The 23,253-nt window shown below is 44.2% G+C and overlaps 1 protein-coding gene across 5 annotated transcripts in view; it reads left to right on the top strand.

The window, feature by feature from the left end:
- PDE2A (phosphodiesterase 2A) overlaps window positions 1–23,253 on the top strand; it is a 185,643-nt gene that overhangs the window by 97,935 nt on the left and 64,455 nt on the right. For 4 of the 5 annotated variants that reach the window (XM_060159917.1, XM_060159916.1, XM_060159918.1 and 1 more), the window contains one exon: window positions 14,838–14,914. The exons of the other annotated variant lie outside the window; for it this stretch is intronic. In XM_060159917.1, the coding sequence (XP_060015900.1) occupies window positions 14,838–14,914 (77 nt within the window). The remainder of the gene's footprint in view (window positions 1–14,837; window positions 14,915–23,253) is intronic. 5 annotated transcript variants of the gene reach the window in all.

Raw genomic sequence — 23,253 nt, 5'->3', positions numbered from 1 at the left:
TTATTTGAGTGCTCATCATTCTACATTCAGGAAAGCTGGCTCCCTCTCTTGTCTCAGGGTATAAATCCTGATTAGTCTAAACCAATCATAGTAAGTCCACTCCCCTATCCAATGACTGATTTAGGCAGTCATAGGGTCCATTCCTACCCAGTTATGAACTCATTCACGTTGCCCAGGAATGTCCTGGTTTCAGCACTAGTAGTGCTGATTCCCAGGAAACACGTCAGTCCTGGGCAGACTGGGTTGGTTGGTCACCCTGCTTAGCCACTGAGACCTGAGCAGGAGACTTCTACAGGTGTCTCTGTGTGTGTGTGTGTGTGAGAGAGAGAGAGAGAGGGAGAGGGAGGGAGAGAGAGAGGGAGGGAGAGAGAGATGGGGCATCTGGAAAACTTTCTCTTTGCTAAGAATAAATGGTAAAGGCATATGTGGGAGGACACGCCCTCTTTGCTGGATGTCTTTGTTTCTATATGCTATGCTTGGAGTTGCTGTAGCCATCCTGTGACCACAAGAAGAAATAAACGACATGCTGAAGATGGCAGGGAGACGAAATAGAAAACACCTGGGACCTTGAGGAGATGGCTGGGCTGGAAGTGCTTAGCTCAGGAGTTGTTGCTATGAGAGTGATAAACTACAATATCTACTGATATCTGTCACTTGCAACCAAAAGCATCCTGGTGCAAAATGGCACCCAGCTGGGTATAAGCCTGTCTCCATCCTGATGTTCATATCTTTTTTTTTTTTTTTTTTTGCGGTACGCGGGCCTCTCACTGTTGTGGCCTCTCCCGTTGCGGAGCACAGGCTCCGGACGCGCAGGCTCAGCGGCCATGGCTCACGGGCCCAGCCGCTCCGCGGCATGTGGGATCTTCCCGGACCGGGGCACGAACCTGTGTCCCCTGCATCGGCAGGCGGACTCTCAACCACTGCGCCACCAGGGAAGCCCTGATGTTCATATCTTAATACTAAACGCTAGGACAGAGATAAGACAAACTCTGGGAACAATTCCATTTGCCTAGGACAGTATTTCTCAAAATATGTTTCTTCCATGAGATGCTCTTTGCAGAAGGATTCCATGGTCAAGTGGGCTTGGGAGACATGACACGCAATATTCTTACCAATACATATTTATCTTGGGTTAACTCAAGAGTTTCTCAAAATCATTTCAGTGTGGAATTTTTAGTTTCTTTTTGTTTTTGTGAAGCCCTATTGATATCTCCCAGGTATTCCACAGAACACAGTTTGGGAAATGGTGAGGTAACAGATGAAGAGGCTGTCTGGAGCATCAGACCTTAGTGTTGGGCTCTGGATAGGAGACCACACAGGCCTTGGTTTGCCTGTTGTCTGTTGTGATTATCAATGGTGCCCCGTTTCCCTCTTCACTGGGGCCCAGTTTGGGATGATCAACGGTGTGATCACTCAGCTCTGGATGAGGAGGAGGGTTTCCCAGGGAGAAGAGGAAGTGAGGGGCCCCTTAGGATGAGAGCTCGCTGCTTTCCCCCGCGGAGCAGGATGGTGTGGCCAGAGAGTGTGTTGGCTGGGGCGATGGCACAGCCCGTCAGGAAGAACGAGGGAGTATGAAGTTGAGCTTCTGCACACGCTGTACATGTGATGCAGAAAGGGAGGTGGGGCGGTGGTGCAGGGTGATTAGCCTGGCTGGGCGGAAAGGAATGGCACTTTTACGTATAGTACTGTACATTCTGACATGTACCATTCCAGGCTTCAGTATACAGTCAGGTCTGTTCTTCACAGTGTATCTTTATAATAAATAAGATAGTTTTGGCAAAAAAAAAAAAAAAAAGAAAAGAAAAGAAAGAAAGAAAAGAAAGGGATGGCAGTGGCTTGCAGGCTGCAGCAACACGGGGTTGGCCTGGGCACCGAGGCTGAGCACAGCACCCTTGGCGGGTGTCCTCCCAGGACCGTACTTCCTCCAGAAAGCAGGGTTGGCTAATGAGTCCCTTGGGCCGCAAGAACCCAGACGTGTAACCAATCTGGGAAGGCAGAGGCCTAAAGGGAGCTGCCCAGGGCTGTTTGTTAATCCCGCCCCCTCCAGCCCTGAGCTTTCCTTTCATTTGTTACCTCCCTCATTGGAATAGAAGCTCTCCAAGGTCAGGTACTGTGTGTGTGCTGCTCACAGTTGTATCCGTAGCACCTGAGGCTGTTCCTCATCCATAGTAAAGGCTCAAAAATTATGTGTTGAATAAATGAATCTGAGAGGGAGAAAAATATCTTCCTAAACCACCTGGTATGGAGAATCAGAAGGGCATCAAGACTTAATGAGTCTCTACTGCGCCCGGGGGGCCTGTCAGCAGGTTACCTACTACAGCATCCTCCGGCCCCATGGCAGAGGTCACGGATGGGCTAATGATATGCCACCAAATCCCATTCATCTTCTGAGGCTCAAGCCCCTCAGCCTCCAGGAAACCTTCCCCTTCTGAGCCACTTCCCCTTCACTGAGCCTCTTCTCCTCCAAGCTTTATAAAAATCCAGCTCTCGACTGCATGCTGTTCACTGTGGTATTTCATCAGACTGCCTCCCACCTGACTATAAACGCTTTAAGAACAGAGGCTACATCTCTTGTTTCCAAGTCTCCCCCACAGAACCAGGAGCTGAATTGAAGAACAGCAACCCTCTGTATTCCTTAATTGATAGGTTTATCTTTAACACTGGTCCCAGCACGACCTTGACTCAGAGCCCTCTTCTGACAGTTAGTTCCTGCTGCTCTGTGTATATTCTCTCTGTTAGGACTGCTTTCTTCTCTGCCACAGAACCCCTGACAAGCAGTGTCTTAAACAATCAGATCACTTAATTATCTCACACGAGGAGAGGTCTGGAGGCGGGCAGCCCAAGGCTGGGGCAGTGCTTCTAAGATGCCATCAGAGGCTCAGACTTGTGGAGGCTTTTCGCTCTGCCCCCCTTAGTGTAGTGGCCGGTTGCCTCATGGCAAGGTGGCTGACGAAGTTTCAGGCATCACATCTATATTCCCGGCAGGAAGATGGGAGATAGGGGTGAGGCCAGCTAACGTGTCCTTTTGATCAGAAAATCAGAAGCTTTCCCAGAAGCCTCTAGCAGACCTCTGCTTCACCATACTGGCTACACTAAATATAAAGGAGCCTGAGAAAACAATTTAGGTTTTCCCACCTCTGTAGTTAAGGGGGCAAAGGAAAAGTGGTTTGAGGATGAGTGTTACATTAGCCATCAACAGTGATTGCTACACAGTCTATAGAAAGAAGAGAGAAAAAATAATCAGACTGGTCATTCCCTCAGACTGGCCATTCTGAAATCTCCTCACGCCAAGCAGGACCCTGCTTAGATTTATTTGTTTCCAGAGAGACACTCTAAGTTCTTGACTATAAATAAACGTAAAGGCACAGTCCACGCCCTTCAGGGTCACAGAGGCAGGTGGGGAGGATGTGAAGGGCTGGCGGAGATAAAGCAATCATCTCCATGTGTGCTCCATGATATGGGATGAGGAGGATCTAACATCTCGTCGGGGATGATTAGGGAAGGCTGCCCAGAAGTAGTGACATATGAGGTTGAAATGGCAGGTAAATATATGAGGAAGGGGCTGGAGAGGATATTCTTGATAGAAGAAAGTGCATAGGCAAAGGCATGGTGTTGGAAAGAGAGCATAGCACATGTGAGGAGCATCAGAACGTCTGTTTTGCTGGAGTATAAGGCGCCTGAAGGAGAGAGATGAGGTTGGTGAGGTCAGGTCATGAAAGGCATGATGTACCCAGTTTGGGTGCCTGAGTAGCTGGTGGTGCCATTTTCTGAGATAGGAATTACTGAACTTAGTTTGGCAATGTTGACTTTGGGGGTCTCACGCTGTTCTTACTCTACACGATTTCTCAGTATAGTCTCACCTACTGCCTTGGCTTCAGTTACCATCTTCTGACTCCTAAATCTCTATGCGCTGTTCAGATCTCTCTTCTATATTCCCAGCCTGCATATCCAATGCGGCTTTTGCTACATGACAACCGTGTCCCAAATTTAGTAGCTTAAAACTAGAACCGCTTATTTAGTTCCTGAATCTGTAGGCTGGCAATTTATTTGGTCTCAGAAGTTAATGTCTCCCTTAAAGACTTAAAGGATACAGGGGTGGTGGCTCCAATTATATCCCCCATTTAGTCGACCTGTATTAGTATCTGCAAAAACCATTTGGATCATGCTAAATCATGTTGGATCTGTCAGTGTGTTCTTTTCAATCCCCATTAGTAAGGGAACCAAGAGCATTTCAGGTGTATATGGGAAGAGCAGTCATTCATTCATGGTCATGCCCCAAGACTATGATAACTCTTCTGCTCTCGGTCACAGTGTAGTCTGCAAAGACCTCGCTCATCTTGACTTAACTTCAGAGCATCACTCTTGTCTACTATATTGATGATATCATGCTAATTGGGCCTCGTAAGCAGAAATATGGGGTTACTCTGAATGTCTTCATAAGACACGTATGTGCCAGAGGATGAGGAGATAAAGTCCACAAAGATTCAGGAGGCTACTGCATAGGTGAAGGTTTTAGGGGGTCTAGGTCTTGAGCATGCTGGGACATCCCTTCTGAGGTAAAGAACAAGTTATCACACCTTATACTCCTCATTGATAAGCAAGATACGCATGTTTTATGGGTCCTTTGGATTTTGGAGGCAGTGTATGCCGCACTGAGAATACTACACCAATCCATTGATCAGGTAGTTAGAAGTCTAGCAATTTCAAGTGAGGCCCAGCGGAAAAGAGGCCCCTGCATTAGGACCAGGCTGCAGGACAAGTTGCTCTGCCACTTGGCTATAGGGTTAGAGACATCTCATGAGCTAGGGAGGCTGGGCGGAGTGTCTGGCAAGCCCCAGTAGGAGATGCATGGCACAGTCCTCTAGCTAGGCCATGCCTTCTGCATCAAGGAACTATTCATTCAAAAAGCAACTAATGATGGATCAGTGGGCCCCATTAGATGCTGACCAGGGGACAGACACCAAGTGATTATGAGACAGGAGCTGCCTATCATGAGTTGGGTATTGTTAGGTCCATCAAGTCATAATAAGGTCAGGCAGGCATAGTAGTAACCCATCGTATGATGGAAATGGTACATTCAGGCCTGAGGAAGTCCAACAGGCACAAATGAGTTACACAAGCAGGTGGCTCAGAGGTGGCCCATGTCATGTAATCTGTTGCACTGATGCCTCTCCTGCAGCTCACACTTAAGGCCTCATGGGGGCTTCCCTATGACCAGATGATAGGGAAAGAAAACATCTCGGCCTGCTTCATGTATGGGTAGGCTGATGTGAGCCGAAAGTGGACTGTTGCCACTCTAAAGCCCTAGGCAGTGGTGGCCCTAAAAGGCAGTAGAGAAGGAAAATCCTCCTAGTGGGCAGAGCTCTGGGCAGAGATTTTGGTTGTGAGCATTTGATGGAGTCAGAAGTGGTCAAAGGTAGAGGTAGACGCTTCTTTTCTGAGTAGCAGTGAATCACTGGCTGGCTGGTCAGGGGCCTGAAAGAAGAACCATGGGAAGATGAAGGAAGAGGCATGCAGATGGGCCTCCCGGGGTGGGCACCAATGTGAAGACGTTTATGTCTCACATCAGTGTTCACTAGGAAGCATTGACCTCAGAGGAAGTACTCAACAGCCTCGTGGATGGGATGACTTCTCAGGCGGATGTCAACCGACCTCTGTCTTTAGCCACCCCGGTGCTGGAGCAATGGACTCATGAATGGAGTAGTCATAGCGTCAGGGATGGAGGCTCTGCACTGGCCCAACGGCATGGGCTGCCGCTCACCAAGGCTGTTCTAGCTGCTGCCTCTGCTGATTATCTAACTTGTCACCAACAGAGTCCCCAGTGCCGCTCCATCCCTCAAGAAGATCAAGCAAGTTGATTGTATCAGATCCCTTCTAAACTGGAGGGGGAGTGATTCTTCCTCATAGGAACTTAAACTAGCTGTGGGTATGGGTTTGCCTTCCCAGCTTACAGGGCCTCTGCCAGGACTAGCACAGAGCTGACGGTGTGCCTGATTTCCTGACAATCTAATGGGCTAATGGGCTAATGCCTCACCCTAACAGCCCCATATCACGATGGAGAAGGTGTGTCAATGGGCACATTCCCATGAGATGCACTGGGCCTCCTATAGAATGTGTCACCTGAAAGCACCTGGCCTGAAAGTCTTAGTGAGGGTGGTAGCCTGGGGATGACTCCTTGTGGGGTTGAGTGTGGCCCCGGAGGTTGTGTATTCCTGTACTGTGCTGTCCTGTACAATGTATATTGAACGAATGGCTGTGATGTGGTGCTCTGTCTCCACCAGTTGGAATACAGGGGTCCAGGAACACAAGTGTAGAAGGAGAAGTGGCCCCTCTTACCATCATTTCCAGTGCCTCACTTGCAAAAGTTTTGCTTTGTGTTCCTATAACTTTAGGCTCTGTTGGAAAGAAGCCGTAGTTCCCAGGGAGGGGTAAGCTCTTCATCAAAGGACACAGGAGGGTTCCATGTAGCCTGAAGCTATAACTGTCACCTGATCACTTTTGGATCTCTATACCAGTGGCGCAGAAGGCAAAAATGGGCTTGTGATGGTGGCAGGATGTTATCAGCCCTGACTGCCACAAGGAGGCAGGGCTGCTGACGCTTAGTGGGGCAGAAAGGAGAGTGTCTGGAGCTCAGATTCCCTAGGACACATCTTGGTGCTTCTGCGCTCAGTAATAACGCTGCCTAGGCAACTGAGGCATCCGTGATCTGAGAAAGACAAGGCCACCAAGGGCTCAGATCCCTCATGGACAAAGGTCTGGGTCATCCCCTTGGCAAGCAGCCTGAGGGTGAGGGAAATTCAGAATGGGCTGTGGCAGGGAGAAACGGTAAGTATCATTTAGAAATGCAAATTCACACTACACTGAGAGACCATTTCTCACCCATCAGATGAGTATAAACCCCACAGTTGGACAATTTCTCTTGATGAGGCTGTGAGGAAAAGGCACACTCACACATTACTCAGAGTGGGGGTCTCAAAATAGTACAGCCCCTCTGGAGGGAACATGGCAACACCCAGCAAAATGACATGTGCGTTTACCCATTTCTAGGAATCTATCCCAAATACACACTGGCAAAAACCTGAATTGACAATGGCACAAGACTACTCATTGCCATACTATTTTTGTTAGCAAAAGACCCAGACAAACATCATCAAGAGAGCTGCACTTCTTTTTTGTGGCAGCTGTTGGGAAGGGTTGGAATCTGGACAAAATGCTGTGATTTATTTGTTTCTAACGAATGTGTACTGAGGGCCTGCTATGTGCTTGGTAGCTTACATATGTCACTCCATTTAAACTCAACAATCTTTCATACTTCCTGGAAACACATTTATATCTGCAATCTCTAACACAGAAATTCTAAGAATATATCATGAAAAAAATGGCAACCATTTTTTATGCACAAAGTTGTCTACTGCAGTATTATTTTTCAGAATTACTTTTTACATTTTATCAAAGTTATGTAGGTACATGGTTTAGAAAAAAAAAAGCCAAGCAGTACAAAAGAGCTTATAATGGCATCAGCAATCCCCAGCTCTTCATCTTCCTGTCACAGCCTGGTCTCCGGAGGTAACCCCTTTAAACCATTTATGGTTTTATATCTTTAAGAGGTTCCTTCTATATCTTTAAATAAAATGTTTGCTTGTGTGACTCTGCTTTTAGCAAGTTTAGATATTACGTATTGGCTTTCTGCTATGGATTACATTAGGGCTTGTTCAAGAGCAAACACTACTTTTTATTCTCTTTAGAGCCCCAGGACCTGGCCTTGGGCCTGGCAGGGAGTGAGTATTAAATAAATATTTGTTAAATAAAGGAATAACCGGGGTAGTTGGAGTGGGGGGCATTGGAAGCAGAGAGAAAAACATGGGCAAAAGAACAGAGGTCCCTTCTTCCTGACTAATAGGACCCGGTTCTAGTTCCGGGTGGCTATGTTCCACCTAAAATTGCTCACCTCCCATACTCCCTTGCAGCAAGTAGAGACCATGCTGAGTACAGCTTCTGGGAAAGGTTTCCAAAGGAAATCTGAGGTAGTTGGTGTATCTTAGGCTCCTTTTTGCTCTTCCTCATTCTTCCTTCCTGGAACAAGGATGTGATGTCCAGAGGCTAGGTAGCCATCTTGCAATCACATTCTAAAGATGGAGGACCAAAACGGGAAGGAGCTGAATTTTCGAGGACATCATGCAGTTCGACACCAGCCTGGACTACCTACCTCTAGACTTTGTTATCTGAGACAAATAGTGTTTTTATTTGTTTAAAATCATGTGGTTGGTTTTTCTGTTGCTTGCTGCTTCATGCATTCTTAAGGGAGGGAGATGGAAAAAGAATGCCCAAAAGTTGGTGGTTATTGTTGGTACCAAAGGGATGCTGAAAATTTTATTCCATTGTACATAAGCACCACAACTTCTTTATCCATTTTTCTCTTTCCTGGGATATTTAAGGTGTACCAAAGTCGAGGTTCTTGTAAACGGAGCAGCCCTAAACTTTGGGGTGCCTGTGTCTTGTTGATTTTTAGTCTTCCCAAGATATACGCCCATGAGTGGAAGTGCCCTATGCTCTGTTGCTCTGTTTTTCAGATGTTTTAGGAAACACCATACACTTCTCCAGAGTGGCTGTCGGCAATTTACATCCCGCCCATCAGTGTAACAAGGCTCCCTGTTCTCCATGGTCTGTCAGGCCTCTCTTGTTTTTACACTTTTTTCGGATGGCCCTTTTGACCGGTGGGAAGTGAGACTTCATTGTAGTGCGGATTTGCTTTGCCCGCTTGCTTGGTTGGCCAAAAAGGGCTTATGCGTTTTTTCCTGAATATATTCAGGAAAAAACGCATAAGCCCTTTTTGGCCATCTGCATCAGTGTGAAAGTTCTGCCGCTTTTCATATGCTTTAAAGGCAACTCCAATCTACCTGTTGAAATCTGTTTCCTGCAATTCTGCTTTGCTTTCAAGTCCTCTTCGTAGCCTTACCTCAATATATTTTTGTACGATAATTGTCCTTTATAACTCTGCAGGTTTGTGAATTGCAGTGCCCATGAGTTCCATTTTTCAACTTGCTTTTTTGTGAGCTGGCCGCAAAACCACAGGATTGCTTCAGGCCCTATTCTGGTTCCGGGCGGCAGGCTGAGCTTTTGGTTAATTCTTCTTCCTGATGGGAAATTAGAGTGACATGTGTGCCCGTCCAAACACCTACAGCTAGTCTCTCATTGGTTCTCCCTCTTCCCGTTCATCCTCCGGACAAATTGCAAACTGTGTGAAACAAGAGGTTAAAGTGCTTATTCTCCAAGTGGAGAGATTGTTAGTAAAGCGGCTGGAATGGCGAACCCGAGCACCAGGAGATGAAAAATGAGGTGCGTTTTAGAAACCTTTCCTGATCACACGGTGTACGATCCTCTGGGTTTCCCGTGCATGTTTTAGCTGTAGGAAGATTCCCTTGAACCTGCAGATTTGGGACCCATGGAATGGGTCCCAGGCAGTATTACTTTAAAGGGTCTGCATTTCCTCACCCAACCTCACTAATTCTCTTAGCGCGAACAATTTCCAGCCTTATATCTCATCCTGCTGTGGGTCTAGATGTGTTCAATCCATGTTGCATCACAGCCCCTGAGCAAAAGTTGTAAGAATTTTTCTCTTACTCTTTTATTTTTTGAAAATTTATTATTATATTGGTTACAGCTGATTTTCAAAGCTCTGTTTCTTGCTGCTGTACATCCACTTGATTCACGTACAGAGAGACATCACTAAATTCTTTTTCAGATTCTTACCAGTCGTATATATTCTTTTCCGGTGACTTGAGTGTGCTGAGTGCAGTTCTTTGAGGTACCATGTAGGCCTTGTCGATTATCAATTTGGTATTTGGAACGGTATCTTTGCTAATTTCAACCTCCTGGATAATGCCTCACCCTTCCCCACCTTTCCCCTTTAGCAGCCTTATGTGTGTTTTCTACATATTTGATTACGTTTCTGTTTTGTAATTTATTTCAGTTGTAGCCATTTTTGATTCCACTTTTAAGTGATATCTTATGATATGTGTCTTTTTCTTTCTGACTTATGTCACTTAGATTGATCGTACGTAACTCCTCCGGTGTTGTTGCAACTGGCCTTATTTCATTGATTTCCGGGCTGAGCAATATTCCACTCTACATGAGTACCACATCTCTTTTATCCATTTTTTCCTTCCAGGGACATTTAGGTTATATCCAAGTCGAGGCAGTAAACGTTGGGGTGCCTGTGTCCTGTCGATTTTTGTTTTTCCCAAGATATACACCCATGAGTGCCAGTGCCTTATGCTCTGTAGCTCATTTTTTAGATGTTTTAATAAACACAATACACTTCTCCAGAGTGGCCATTGGCAATTTACATTTCCACTATCAGCCTCACAGGGATCCCTTTTCTCCTCGCCCTGTTTACACTTTATGAGGATGGCTCTTCTGACTGATGCGAAGTGATACCTTTTGTAGTATTGATTTCCAGTGCCCACCTGTTTTGTTGGCTAAAAAGGGTGTATGCCCTTTTCTTGAATATATTCAGAAAAAACGCATATGCCCTTTATGGCCAACTGCATCGTAGGCGATGTTCAGCCTCTTTTCTTGTGCTTTAATGGAGAGTCCTTTCTACCTCTTCAAATCCCTTTCCTGCCATTCTCCCTTGCTTACAAGTCCTTTTCGGTGACTTACCTCAAGACATTTTTCGATGGTAGATATTTTCAACTCTGCAGTTTCGTGAATTTTAGTGCCCCTGAGTTCCATTTTTCAACTTGTGTTTTTGGGAACTGGCCACAAAACAGTGGGATTTCCTCAAGCCCTATTCTGTTTCCGTGGGCAATCCTAGCCTTTGGTCAATTCGTCTTCCTTATTGGAAATTAGAGTGACATGTGCCTGTCTGAACACCTAGGACTTGTCTCTCATTGTTTCTTCTCCTTCTGCTTCATCCTCTGGACAAATTCCAAACTGTGCGCAACAGGATGTTGACGGTGCTGACATCCCCAAGTGGGGAGATTGTTAGGAAAGATGCTGGAGGGGTGAACCCGAGCACCAGGAGATGAGGAGATGAGACGCCTTTTCCAAACTCTTCCCGATCAAATGGTGTACCATCCTCTGGGTGTCACAGGCATGTTTTAGCTGTAGGAAGGGTCCCGTGCATGTAAGGAGAACACCAGGGATTTTTCCAAATCAGTGTCTCCGTGAACCCCAAACTGGGGAACTTTTTAAGCTACGGCTACACGTATGTTCATTAAGGGCCTTGGGAAGTAGACAGAGTCCGAACTTTAGATGATTGAAGTCTTCAGGGTCAGAAGCGCTCACAATCGGCCTCCCTTAGGTTACATTTTATCTGTCGTTGATAGATGATGTCGATAAAAATATCTATTCTTTTTCAGATTATTTCCCCTTATAGGTTATTGCAAAATATTGAGTGTAGTTCCCTGTGCTATACAGTAGTTCCTTGTTGATGATCTATTTTATACATAGCAGTGTGTATGTGTTAATCCCAAACTGTTAGTTTATCCTTCCTCCCACCTTTCCCCTTTGGTAATAATAAATTATAAGATTTTATACTTCTCAGAAATGGGGGAGCTGAAAGAGAGGTATCATTTTCAATGGAAAACCATTCAAAACAAGATTGAAGCTTCAGCCAAGATTATTAGATGTACATCCTTGGAAAGAAATCACTTCATTTCTCTAATGTTGACCTGACAAATAAGACAAACCTCTTCACTGAACTTGCTTATAATAAAGTGATGGAAATATCCAATGGAAGTGTTACAAACATCTTATTTTACCCGAGCTTTATACACTGCTCTATGTTAATTACAGTTTGGCTCACACATCTGTTCATTGAAGTTACAATATTCTCAATTTCTGTTACTGATCCTCCAGAGTGGGCCCCAACAAGGGTCCCCCTGCCCAGTGTCATTGGAGCCAACAGATCGAGACTGAGTTTGGTTCAGAAGCAAAGGAAACTTTATATTTTGATCAGAGAATGGAGAGGTGAGAGCGTGCGCTCCCCTGCGGGCTGTGGGCCGGGCTGTTGTGTAGGGATCCCGGCAGCGTCAGCGGGAGGGAAGGGGCGGAGCTCTCGAGGGCCGGGTTGGCTGCAGCTCAGGCTCTATGTCGCGGAGTCTGCACGGGGCCCCGCGAGCTGAGGTGTCGACCCAGCCATTCTGCACTAGGAAATCGGGTCTGAAGTGCCGGGTGTGGGACCTCTGCATGCGGAACCCTAGGAGCACGTGAAATTAGACAAAGCACAAAGGAAAAAAAGGTTAGACTTTATTTTATTGCCCAGATTCTATTTTTATCTCCCAGGAATTTTTCATGGGCTTTGCCAGTGACAAACCCCTCCTCTGCCTTTTGTCCCGTTCCTCATTCTTGGGGTGCTGAGGGTGCAGACCCCTCTTCTGTAACTGCTTCGTGCTGAGTTGGGAGTCCTCATACCCGGGGGGGAGGGGCAGAACTTCTCCCCAGCAGCCTCCAGGTGAGGTTGATTGTCCCCAGGCCTCCTGCCTCACTGCTTGTCCGCCTGCGCACCAGCATTGGAAGTGCTATAGATTCTAATGACCTTTAAGGGTCCAGGAAAGAGATGCACAGAGACGCTGGGGGGGCCGGTTTTACCCCGCCCCACATTTGTTTGGCCACCTTAGGCTGACGGTTTCTGCCAGCCTAGATGCTCTGACCTGTAGTCTGCGCTTTCTTCAATTAGGCCCCTGAATTAACGTACAAACAGCACCAGGTGTCAGAGCCCTGCCCGCTCAACTCCCAGACAGTCCAGGGTCGGTGTTGATCCAGGACCATGACGGCCACTGAGTCAACGTCCTTTTGAAGTAGCCAGGAGTCCAGCCGGTCTTATTGGCTGCCCTCACCGCGGTGTCTGTAGGCTTTTCTATGGTGACAGCGTGATATACGGTTCCCCCGCCAAGCTTATTAGCTCCCCTCTGGGTGCAGTACGTCCTGCAAGCAGTAGTCTGCTCTTTTGGGGCACACTCTTGTTTTCTGAGAGAAACTCCAGGTCAAGTGATGGTCACACGAGTCGTCATGGGGGCCCGTTGCCCCCGGTTGTCTCTGGAGGTTGGAGTTGGAGGGCCTCCTCACTCGAGGTCAGTGTGCCCACGGAGCGACCCCTGCAACTTCAGGACATGGTTGTTGGTTAGGATCACCACGTGGGGTCCTTTTCCCTTAGGAGGGAGCTGGCCTTGCGGGCTGCTGATTTCCAGGTTTTTAGATACCCCCAGTATCCTGGCCGGATGGGGCGGCGGGCCAAGCCCTTGGTGACCGTAACTTCTCCTACCTGGAGGGCATTCTTGCATTGTTCCATTTCAAGTGGTCCCAGTTTTCGCACTAATACTCCAAGGGCGATTCACCTTCTATGGAGATGTAAAGGTCAAAGGGTTTAGCTAAAATAGGGAGGTCCAGGGCAAGTGTCTGAATTGACTGCTCTTTCCATTCTTGAAAGGCCGCTTCTGGATTCTATTCAAAAGGATCATCATCTTTTCCTTTCAGTGTTTCATATAGAGGCCCAGCTATTAGACTGTAGTTAGGGATCCAGATGCAGCAAACCCTGGCCTCCCCAGGAACCCCTAAGCTGTCTTCTAGTTTTAGAAGGGGTAAGGCTGCAAATGGCTTCTTCCCTTTCCTGGGATTGGCTTCTCTGACCTTCTCTGAGAATGAAGCCCAGGCAGGTCACCTTAGTCTGTGATATTTGAGCCTTTTTCTTGGACACCTTCTATCCTTTCTTGGCTACGTAGTTCAGAGACCTCCTTAGTAGGGCTGGAAATCAGAATGTCATCTGCATATTGAAGGAGGGTTCCCTTTTCCAGAGGTAGAACTTTTAGATCTTTAGCTAACGTTTCCCCAAAGATGGTGTGGGAATTTTTGAACCCTTGGGGCAGGACAGCCTAACAGTATTGTTTTTATTTTATGTTGAGTCCTGCCACTCACAAGCCAAAACTTCTTGTGACTCTGGGACTAATGGGATACAGAAGAAGGCATCATTGAAGTCTAATACAGAATACCATGTCCTGGTGGATGGTAGAATGACCAGCAGGGTGTAGGAATTAGGAACTACTGGATGTATGTCCTCGGTGGCTTCACTGACTGTCCTGACATCTATTACCAGGTCTCCAGCAGCCCACGGGACTCTCGTGGTCAGGCCCCTCCCAGGATACGGAACTTCCCTGGGCAGGTACCCCAGCAGGGCTGGGCACACAGGAACCGTGCACATAGCCCTCATTGCAGAGCAACCCCAGCTCACCTGTTGCTCAGAGCTGACACAGAGCACTTCAGAGCAGGACTTGAACTAACAAACCGCAGCTCTGACAGGTCTGTGACACTGGGCATCACTCTGTGCAGCCCCACTCTGCCTGGTCTTCCAGAGACTTCCACTGCAGCCGGGGCACCAGGCCTCTGTCTCCACCCATCAGCCCTCCTCTCCATGACTCCTGGGTTCCTCTCATGAGGAGAGGGTCTTCTTGAAATTGTCTCCCACTCATGGGCCAAATAAAATGATTAGAAAACAAGCCGGAGCTGCAGCCCCTTGTCTATCCTGACTCTCAGGAGCCCACACCTGTTCCTTGGACCTGGCCTGTTCAGCAAGGTCCATTTTCTGCAACTGTGAGCCCCTGAGGCGTGAGGATTGGCTGACCTGAGCAGCCTGACCCTGCCGGCCAGCCCTCCCCAGGTGTGCCTTGGTTGAGGTCGATATAAACACCGCTCCAGGCAGCAAGAGCCCCTGCAGCTGTGCCTGACGCCATATTCTCTGCCCTGTCAGCAGTGTCGGGGCTGGGCTGGGGGGAGGGAGTGAGGGGCCACGGCTTTGTGGGTGGCCCGGTGTGAGTGGGACTCTGCTGGACTTTCTGCAGGAGTTGCCAAGCTGCCACCTGCTAAAGAAGAGGATGTGTCACCCATACCTGCCGCTGGAATTTCTCCCCAGGCAGAGGTGAGGAAGGAAAAAAGCAGTGGGGGCCGGGACAGAAGGGGTATCTCAGGCAGGGAAATGGAAAGCTTCCAGAAGAGCGCCCGGGGCCAGGACCATCCTGGCTGGCCTGCAGGCACCAAGTCGGCCTGTGTGCTGTCGCTGGTGTGGCTGCATGGCCCTTCCTATAGGCTTTCAAGTCCTTGTACCTATTCAGGTGTTTTACCTGGGAAGGGTGGGAACCGTTCAGCAGCAGCTGGCCTGGGGCTCAGCTCACGTCTACTCACAGACGCCTCGGCACAGTCCCCCAGCTTTGCAATGAGGACGCTCCTTGCGAGGGGGCTGCTGGCTTCATGGGAGACGATTCCCCACCTCTGACCAACTTCAGAATTGTTTACCACTGGAGCAAGTGCCTTGATAGGGTTTTCCTTTGTTTAACTGGTGGTTTCTGGGTTGTTTTTCTTTTTTGGTTCAAGGTAGGTTTTATTCCTCTTCTTTGTATTTATAGATATAAGCATGGAAATAATTCATTCATATAAATACATCTATGGGAATGGAAGAACTTTTTTTCTGTTTAATTATTTTTTTATTTTATTTAATTTTTAAATTTTATTTTTTTTATACAGCAGGTTCTTATTGGTTATATATTTTATACATATAAATGTATACATGTCAATCCCAATCTCCCAACTCATCCCACCACCACCCCGCCATGGCTTTCCCCCTTGGTGTCCATACGTTTGTTCTCTACATCTGTGTCTCTATTTCTGCCCAGCAAACCGGTTCATCTGTACCATTTTTCTAGGTTCCACATATATGCATTAATATACAATATTTGTTTTTCTCTTTCTGACTTACTTCACTCTGTATGACAGTCTCTAGGTCCATCGACGTCTCTACAAATGACCCAATTTCATTCCTTTTTATGGCTGAGTAATATTCCATTTTATATATGTACCACATCTTTATCCATTTGTCTGTCTGTGGGCATTTAGGTTGCTTCCATTACCTGGCTATTGTAAATAGTGCTGCAATGAACATTGTGGTGAATGTGTCTTTTTGATTTATGGTTTTCTCTGGATATATGCCCAGTAGTGGGATTGCTGGATCATATGGTAATTCTATTTTTAGGTTTTTAAGGAACCTCCATACTGTTCTCCATAGTGACTGTATCAATTTATATTCCCACCAATAGTGGAAGAGGGTTCCTTTTCTCCACACCCTCTCCAGCATTTGCTGTTTGTAGATTTTCTTATGATGCCCATTCTAACAGGTGTGAGGTGATACCTCATTGTAGTTTTGATTTGCATTTCTCTAATAATTAGTGATGTTGAGCAACTTTTCATGTGCGTCTTGGCCATCTCTATGTCTTCTTAGAAGAAATGTCTATTTAGATCTTCTGCCCATTTTTGTATTGGGTTGTTTGGTTTTTAATATTGAGCTGCATGAGCTGTTTATATATATTGGAGATTAAACCTTTGTCCATCGATTCATTTGCAAATATTTTCGCCTATTCTGAGGGTTGTCTTTTCGTCTTGTTTGTAGTTTCCTTGGCTTTGCAAAAGCTTTTATGTTTCATTAGGTCCCATTTGTTTAGTTTTTTATTGCATTACTCTAGGAGGTGGATCAAAACAGATGTTGCTGTGATTTATGTCAGAGTATTCTTCCTGTTTTCCTCTAAGAGTTTTATACTGTCCGGGTCTTATATTAAGGTCTGTAATCCATTTTGAATTTATTTTTGTGTATGGTGTTAGGGAGTGTTCTAATTTCATTCTTTTACATGTAGCTGTCCATTTCTCCCAGCACCACTGATTGAAGAGACTGTCTTTACTCCATTGTATAGTCTTGTCTCCTTTGTCATAGATTAGTTGACCATAGGTGTGTAGGTTTATTTCTGGGCTTTTTTTTTTTCCTTTTACACCTTTATTGGAGTATAATTGCTTTACAATGGAGTGTTAGTCTCTGCTGTATAACAAAGTGAATCAGCTATACATATACATATATCACCATATCCCCTCCCTCTTGCTCCCTCCCACCCTCTGTATCCCACCCCTTTAGGTGGTCACAAAGCACCGAGCTGATCTCCCTGTGCTATGTGGCTGCTTCGCAGTAGCTATTGATGTTACATTTGGTAATGTATATATGTCCGTGCCACTCTCTCACTTTGTCCCAGCTTACACTTCCCCCTCCCCATGTCCTCAAGTCCTTTATCTATGTCTGTGTCCTTAATCCTGTCCTGCCCCTAGGTTTTTCATAAACATTTTTTTCCTTTAGATTCCATATATCTCTGTTAGCATACGGTATTTGTTTTTGTCTTTCTGACTTACTTCACTGTGTAGGACTGACTCTAAGTCCATCCACTTCACTACAAATATCTCAGTTTTGTTTGTTTCTTTTTATGGCTGAGTAATATTCCATTTTGTATATGGGCCGGATCTTCTTTATCCATTCATCTGTTGATGGACACTTAGGTTTCTTCCATGTCCTGGCTATTGTAAATAGAGCTGCAATGAACATTGTTGTACATAACTCTTTTTGAATTATGGTTTTCTCAGGGTAAATGCCCAGTACTTGGATTGATGGGTCATATGGTAGTTCTATTTTTAGTTTTTTAAGGAACTGTTCTCCCTACTGTTCTCCCTAGTGGCTGTATCAATTTACATTCTCACCAACAGTGCAAGAGCGTTCCCTTTTATCCAATAAATGCCTCTCCAGCATTTATTGTTTGTAGATTTTTTGATGATTGCCATTCTGACTGCTGTGAGGTGATACATCACTGTAGTTTTGATTTGCATTTCTCTAATGATTAGTGATGTTCAGCATCCTTTCATGTGTTTGTTGGCAATCTGTATATCTTCTTTGGAGAAATGTCTATTTAGGTCTTCTGCCCATTTTTGGATTGTGTTGTGTTTTTAATATTGAGCTGCATGAGCTGCTTATAAATTTGGGAGATTAATCCTTTATCATTTGCTTCATTTGAAAATATTTTCTCCCATTCTGAGGGTTGCCTTTTCCTCTTGTTTATGTTTTCCTTTGCTGTGCAAAAGCTTTTAAGTTTCATTCGGTCCCATTTGTTTATTTTTGTTTTTATTTCCATTTCTCTAGGAGGTGGGTCAAAAAGGATCTTGCTGTGATTTATGTCATAGAATGATCTGCCTATGTTTTCCTCTAAGAGTTTTATAGTGTCTGATCTTACATTTAGATCTCTAATCCATTTTGAGTTTATTTTTGTGTATGGTGTTATGGAGTGTTCTAATTTCATTCTTATATGTGTAACTGTCCAGTTTTCCCAGCACCACTTACTGAAGAGACTGTCTTTTCTCCATTGTATATCCTTGCCTCCTTTGTCATAGATGAGTTAGCCATAGGTACGTAGGTTTATCTCTGGGCTTTCTATCCTGTTCCATTGATCTATATTTCTGTTTTTGTGCCAGTACCATATAGTCTTGATTACTGTAGCTTTGTAGTATAGTCTGAAGTCAGGAAGTCTGATTCCTCCAGCTCTTTTAATTTCCCTCAAGACTGCTTTGGCTATTCATGGTCTTTTGTGTCTCCATACAAATTTTAAGATTTTTTTGCTCCAGTTCTGTACAAAATGCCACTGGTAATTTGATAGGGATTGCATTGAATCTGTAGATTGCTTTGGGTAGTATAGTCATTTTCACAATATTGATCCTTCTCATCCAAGAACATGGTTTATACCTCCATCTGTTTATATCATCTTTGATTTCTTTCAGCAGTGTCTTATAGTTTTCTGAGTTCAGGTCTTTTACCTCCTTAGGTAGGTTCATTCCTATGTATTTTATTCTTTTTGTTGCAATGGTGAATGGGATTGTTTCCTTAATTTCTTTCTGATCTTTCATTGTTAGTGTATAGGAATGCAAGAGATTTCTGTGCATTAATTTTGTATCCTGCAACTTTACCAAATTCATTGATTAGCTCAAGTAGTTTTCTGGTGGCATCTTTAGGATTCACTATGTGTAGTATCATGTCATTTGCAAACAGTGACAATTTTACTTCTTCTTTTCCAATTTGTATTCCTTTTATTTCTTTTTCTTCTCTGACTGCTGTGTCTAGGACTTCCAAAACTATGTTGAATAATAGTGGTGAGAGTGGATATCCTTGTCTTGTTCCTGATCTTAGAGGAAATGCTTTTAGTTTTTCACCATTGAGAATGATGTTTGCTGTTGGTTTGTCATATACGGCCTATATTATGTTGAGGTAGTTTCCCTCTATGCCCACTTTTTGGCGACTTTTTATCATAAATGGGTGTTGAATTTTGTCAAAAGCTTTTCCTGCATCTTTTGGGATGCTCATATTTTTATTCTACAGTTTGTTAATATGGTGTATCAGATTGATTGATTTGTGTATATTGAAGAATCCTTGTATCCCTGGGATAAACCCCACCTGATCATGGTGTATGATCCTTTTAATGTGTTGTTCAATTCTGTTTCCTAGTATTTTGTTGAGGATTTTTACATCTATATTCATCAGTGATATTGTTCTCTAATTTTCTTTTTCTGCAGTATCTTTGTCTGGTTTTGGTATCAGGGTGATGGTGGCCTCATAGAATTGGTTTGGGGGTGTTCCTTTCCCTGAAAATTTCTGAAGAGTTTGAGAAGGTTGGGTGTTAGCTCTTGTCTAAGTGTTTGATAGAATTCACCTCTGATGCCATCTGGTTCTGGACTTTTGCTTGTTGGAAGATTTTTAATCACAGTTTCAATTTCATTACTTTTGATTGGTCTGTACATATTTTCTGTTTCTTCCTGGTTCAGTCTTGGAAGGTTATACCTTTCTAAGAATTTGTCCATTTCTTCCAGGTTGTCCATTTTATTGGCATAGAGTTGCTTGTAGTAGTCTCTTAGGATGCTTTGTATTTCTGTTGTGTCTGTTACAACTTCTCCTTTTTCATTTCTAATTTTATTGATTTGAGTCCTCTCCCTCTTTTTCTTGAGTGTGGCTAAAGGTTTATCATTTTTGTTTATCTTCTCAAAGAACCAGCTTTTAGTTTTATTGACCTTTGCTATTGCTTTTATTTCATTTATTTCTGCTCTGATCGTTATGATTTCTTTCCTTCTACTAACTTTGGGTTTTGTTCTTCTTTCTCTAGTTCCTTTAGGTGTGAGGTTACATTGTTTATTTGAGATTTTTCTTGTTTCTTGAGGTAGGCTTGTATTGCTATAAACTTCCCTCTTAGAACAGCTTTTGCTGCATCCCATAGGTTTTGGATCATCATGTTTTTGTTGTCATTTGTCTCTAGGTAGTTTTTGATTTACTCTTTTATTTCTTCAGTGATCTCTTGGTTATTTAGTAACATATTGTTTAGCCTCCATGTGTTTGTGTTTTTTATGTTTTTTTCCTTGTAATTGATTTCTAATCTCATAGCATTGTGGTCGGAAAAGCTGCTTGATATGATTTCAGTTTTCTTAAACTTACTGAGGCTTTATTTGTGACACAAGATGTGATCTATCCCGGAGAATGTTCCATGTGCCATTGAGAAGAAACGTGTAATCTGCTGTTTTTGGATGGAATGTCCTATAAATATCCATTAAATCTATCTGGTCTCTTGTGTCATTTAAAGCTTGTGTTTCCTTATTAATTTTCTGTCTGGATGATCTCCATTGGTGTAAGTGTGGTGTTTAAGTGTCCCGCTATTACTGTGTTACTGTCGATTTCCTCTTTTATAGCTGTTAGCAGTTGCCTTATATATTGAGGTGCTCCTATGTTGGGTATATATATATACTTATAATTGTTATATCTTCTTGGATTGATCCCTTGATCACTATGTAGTGTCCTTCCTTGTCTCTTGTAACATTCTTTATTTTAAAATCTATTTTATCTGATATGAGTATTGCTACTCCAGCTTTCTTTTGATTTTCATTTGCATGGAATATATTTTTTCATCCCCTCACTTTCAGTCTGTGTGTGTCCCTAGGTCTGAAATGGGTCTCTTGTAGACAGCATATATACGGGTCTTGTTTTTGTATCCATTCAGCGAGCCTGTGTCTTTTGGTTGGAGCATTTGATCCATTCACGTTTAAGGTAATTATCGATATGTATGTTCCTATTACTATTTTCTTAATTGTTATGGGTTTGTCTTGGTGGGTCCTTTTCTTCTCTTGTGTTTCCCACTTAGAGAAGTTCCTTTAGCATTTGTTGTAGAGCTGGTTTGGTGGTGCTGAATTCTGTTAGCTTTTGCTTCTCTGTAAAGCTTTTGATTTATCCACCAAATGTAAATGAGATCCTTGCTGGGTGGAGTACTCTTGGTGGTAGGTTCTTCCCTTTCATCACTTTAAATTTATCATGCCACTCCCTTCTGGCTTGTAGATTTTCTGCTGAGAAATCAGCTGTTAACCTTATGTGAGTTCCGTTGTATGTTATTTGTCATTTTTCCCTTGTTGCTTTCAATAATTTTTTTTTGTCTTTAATTTTTGTCAGTTTGCTTACTGTGTGTCTCGGCATTTTTCTCCTTTGGTTTATCCTGCCTGGGACTCTCTGCACTTCGTGGACTTCGGTGGCTATTTCTTTTCCCATGCTAGGGAAGTTTTTGACTATAATCTCTTCAAATATTTTCTTGGGTCGTTTCTCTCTCTCTTCTCCATCTGGGACCCCTATAATGTGAATGTTGTTGTGTTTAATGTTGTCCCAGAGGTCTCTTAGGGTGTCTTCATTTATTTTCATTCTTTTTCTTTATTCTGTTCCATGGCAGTGATTTCCACCTTTCTGTCTTCCAGGTCACTTATACATTCTTCTGCCACAGTTATTCTGCTACTGATTCCTTCTAGTGTATTTTTCATTTCAGTTATTGTATTGTTCATCTCTGTTTGTTTGTTCTTTAATTCTTCTAGGTATTTGTTCCTTAATTCTTCTAGGTCTTTGTTAAGCATTTCTTGCATCTTCTCGATCTTTTCCTCCATTCTTTTTCCAAGGTCTTGGATCATCTTCCCTAGCATTATTCTGAATTCTTTTACTGGAAGGTTGCATATCCCCACCTCATTTCATTGTTTTTCTGGGGATTTGTCTTGTTCCTTGATCTGGTATAAAGTCCTCTGCCTTTTCATTTTCTCTATCTTTCTGTGAATGTGTTTTTCCTTCCACAGGCTGCAGAATTGTAGTTCTTCTTGCTTCTGCTGTCTGCTCTCCAGTGATTGAGTCTATCTTAGAGGCTTGTGCAAGCTTCCTTATGGGAGGGACTGGTGGTGGGTAGAGCTGGGTGTTGCTCTGGTGGGCCGAGCTTTAATCTGCTTGTCTGTGGATTAAATAAAAGTTTAATAAAAAGCTTAATCTGCTTGTCTGCTGATGCATGAGGCTTGGTTCCCTCCCTGTTGGTTGTTTGGCCTGAGGCGACCCAGCACTGGAGCCTACCTTGCTCTTGGTGGAGCTAATGGGGGACTCTGGGAGGGCTCACGCCAAGGAGTATTTCCCAGAACTTCTGCTGCCAGTGTCGTTGTCCCCATGGTGATCCACAGCCACTCCCCTTCTCTGCAGGAGACCCTCTAACACTAGCAGTTAGGTATGGTCATTTGCCTATGGGGTCACTGCTCCTTCCCTGTGTCCTGTTGTGCCCACTACTTTGTGTGTGCCCTCCAAGAGTGGAGTCTCTGTTGAGACTCTGAGTCTCTGAGTGCAGCTGAGACTCTTGAGACTCGTAGTGGAGTTGCACAGACTCTGGGTCCTGTGAAGCTTCGATGTTTTGTGGTTCTAGAAATCCTATAGGAGACGGTCCACAGCAGGTGAAGCTAATGCTGTCAGTAGAGGTGGTGAAGCCAAAGATCTTCAGTTCCGATGAGAGGTGCCGATGTACATACAGGACAAAATCATCTCGTGTGAATGTAGTTCAGGCACGTTTAAGATGAATGCAGTCATGTTAATGCCTAACATCTTCTATTTTGTGCCTCTCCTCAGGGACCCCCTCCTCAGTTCCTGATGCTCCTATAAGTCATGTGCAGGGGAATGGAGAATGTGCTCTGTCCAATCTGAGCCCTGAGTTACCCTCTGTGTATCTTAGGATACTTTGTATTTCTGTGGTGGCTGTTGTAACATCATCTCTTTCATTTCTGATTTATTTGGGCCCTCTCTTTTTAACAAAACTTACTACCATTGTCTTTTATTCTTTACAGAAGTTTAATAAGTGTTTGATCTACTATCCTTACTCTATGTATACTTTTTGCAGTGAGATTTTTACTTTTGTTTGTTTTCTTGTTACTATCAATAGTTAGTGAGACTTCTTTTAAGCTACCTTCAACATTGCTTATAAAGCTGCTTTATTAGTGATGACAGAGCTTTAATGGAAGTCATGTTCTGGTTGTAAATTAGAATGCAATGTGCCAGCAAAAAGCCCCTTAAGTTTATGTCTCATTACT

The sequence above is a fragment of the Lagenorhynchus albirostris genome, chromosome 9 (genome assembly GCF_949774975.1).
Source record: "Lagenorhynchus albirostris chromosome 9, mLagAlb1.1, whole genome shotgun sequence".
Classification (NCBI taxonomy): Eukaryota; Metazoa; Chordata; class Mammalia; order Artiodactyla; family Delphinidae; genus Lagenorhynchus; species Lagenorhynchus albirostris.
Note: the sequence above shows the minus strand (reverse complement) of the source record. Positions and strands in the feature narration are given on the sequence as shown.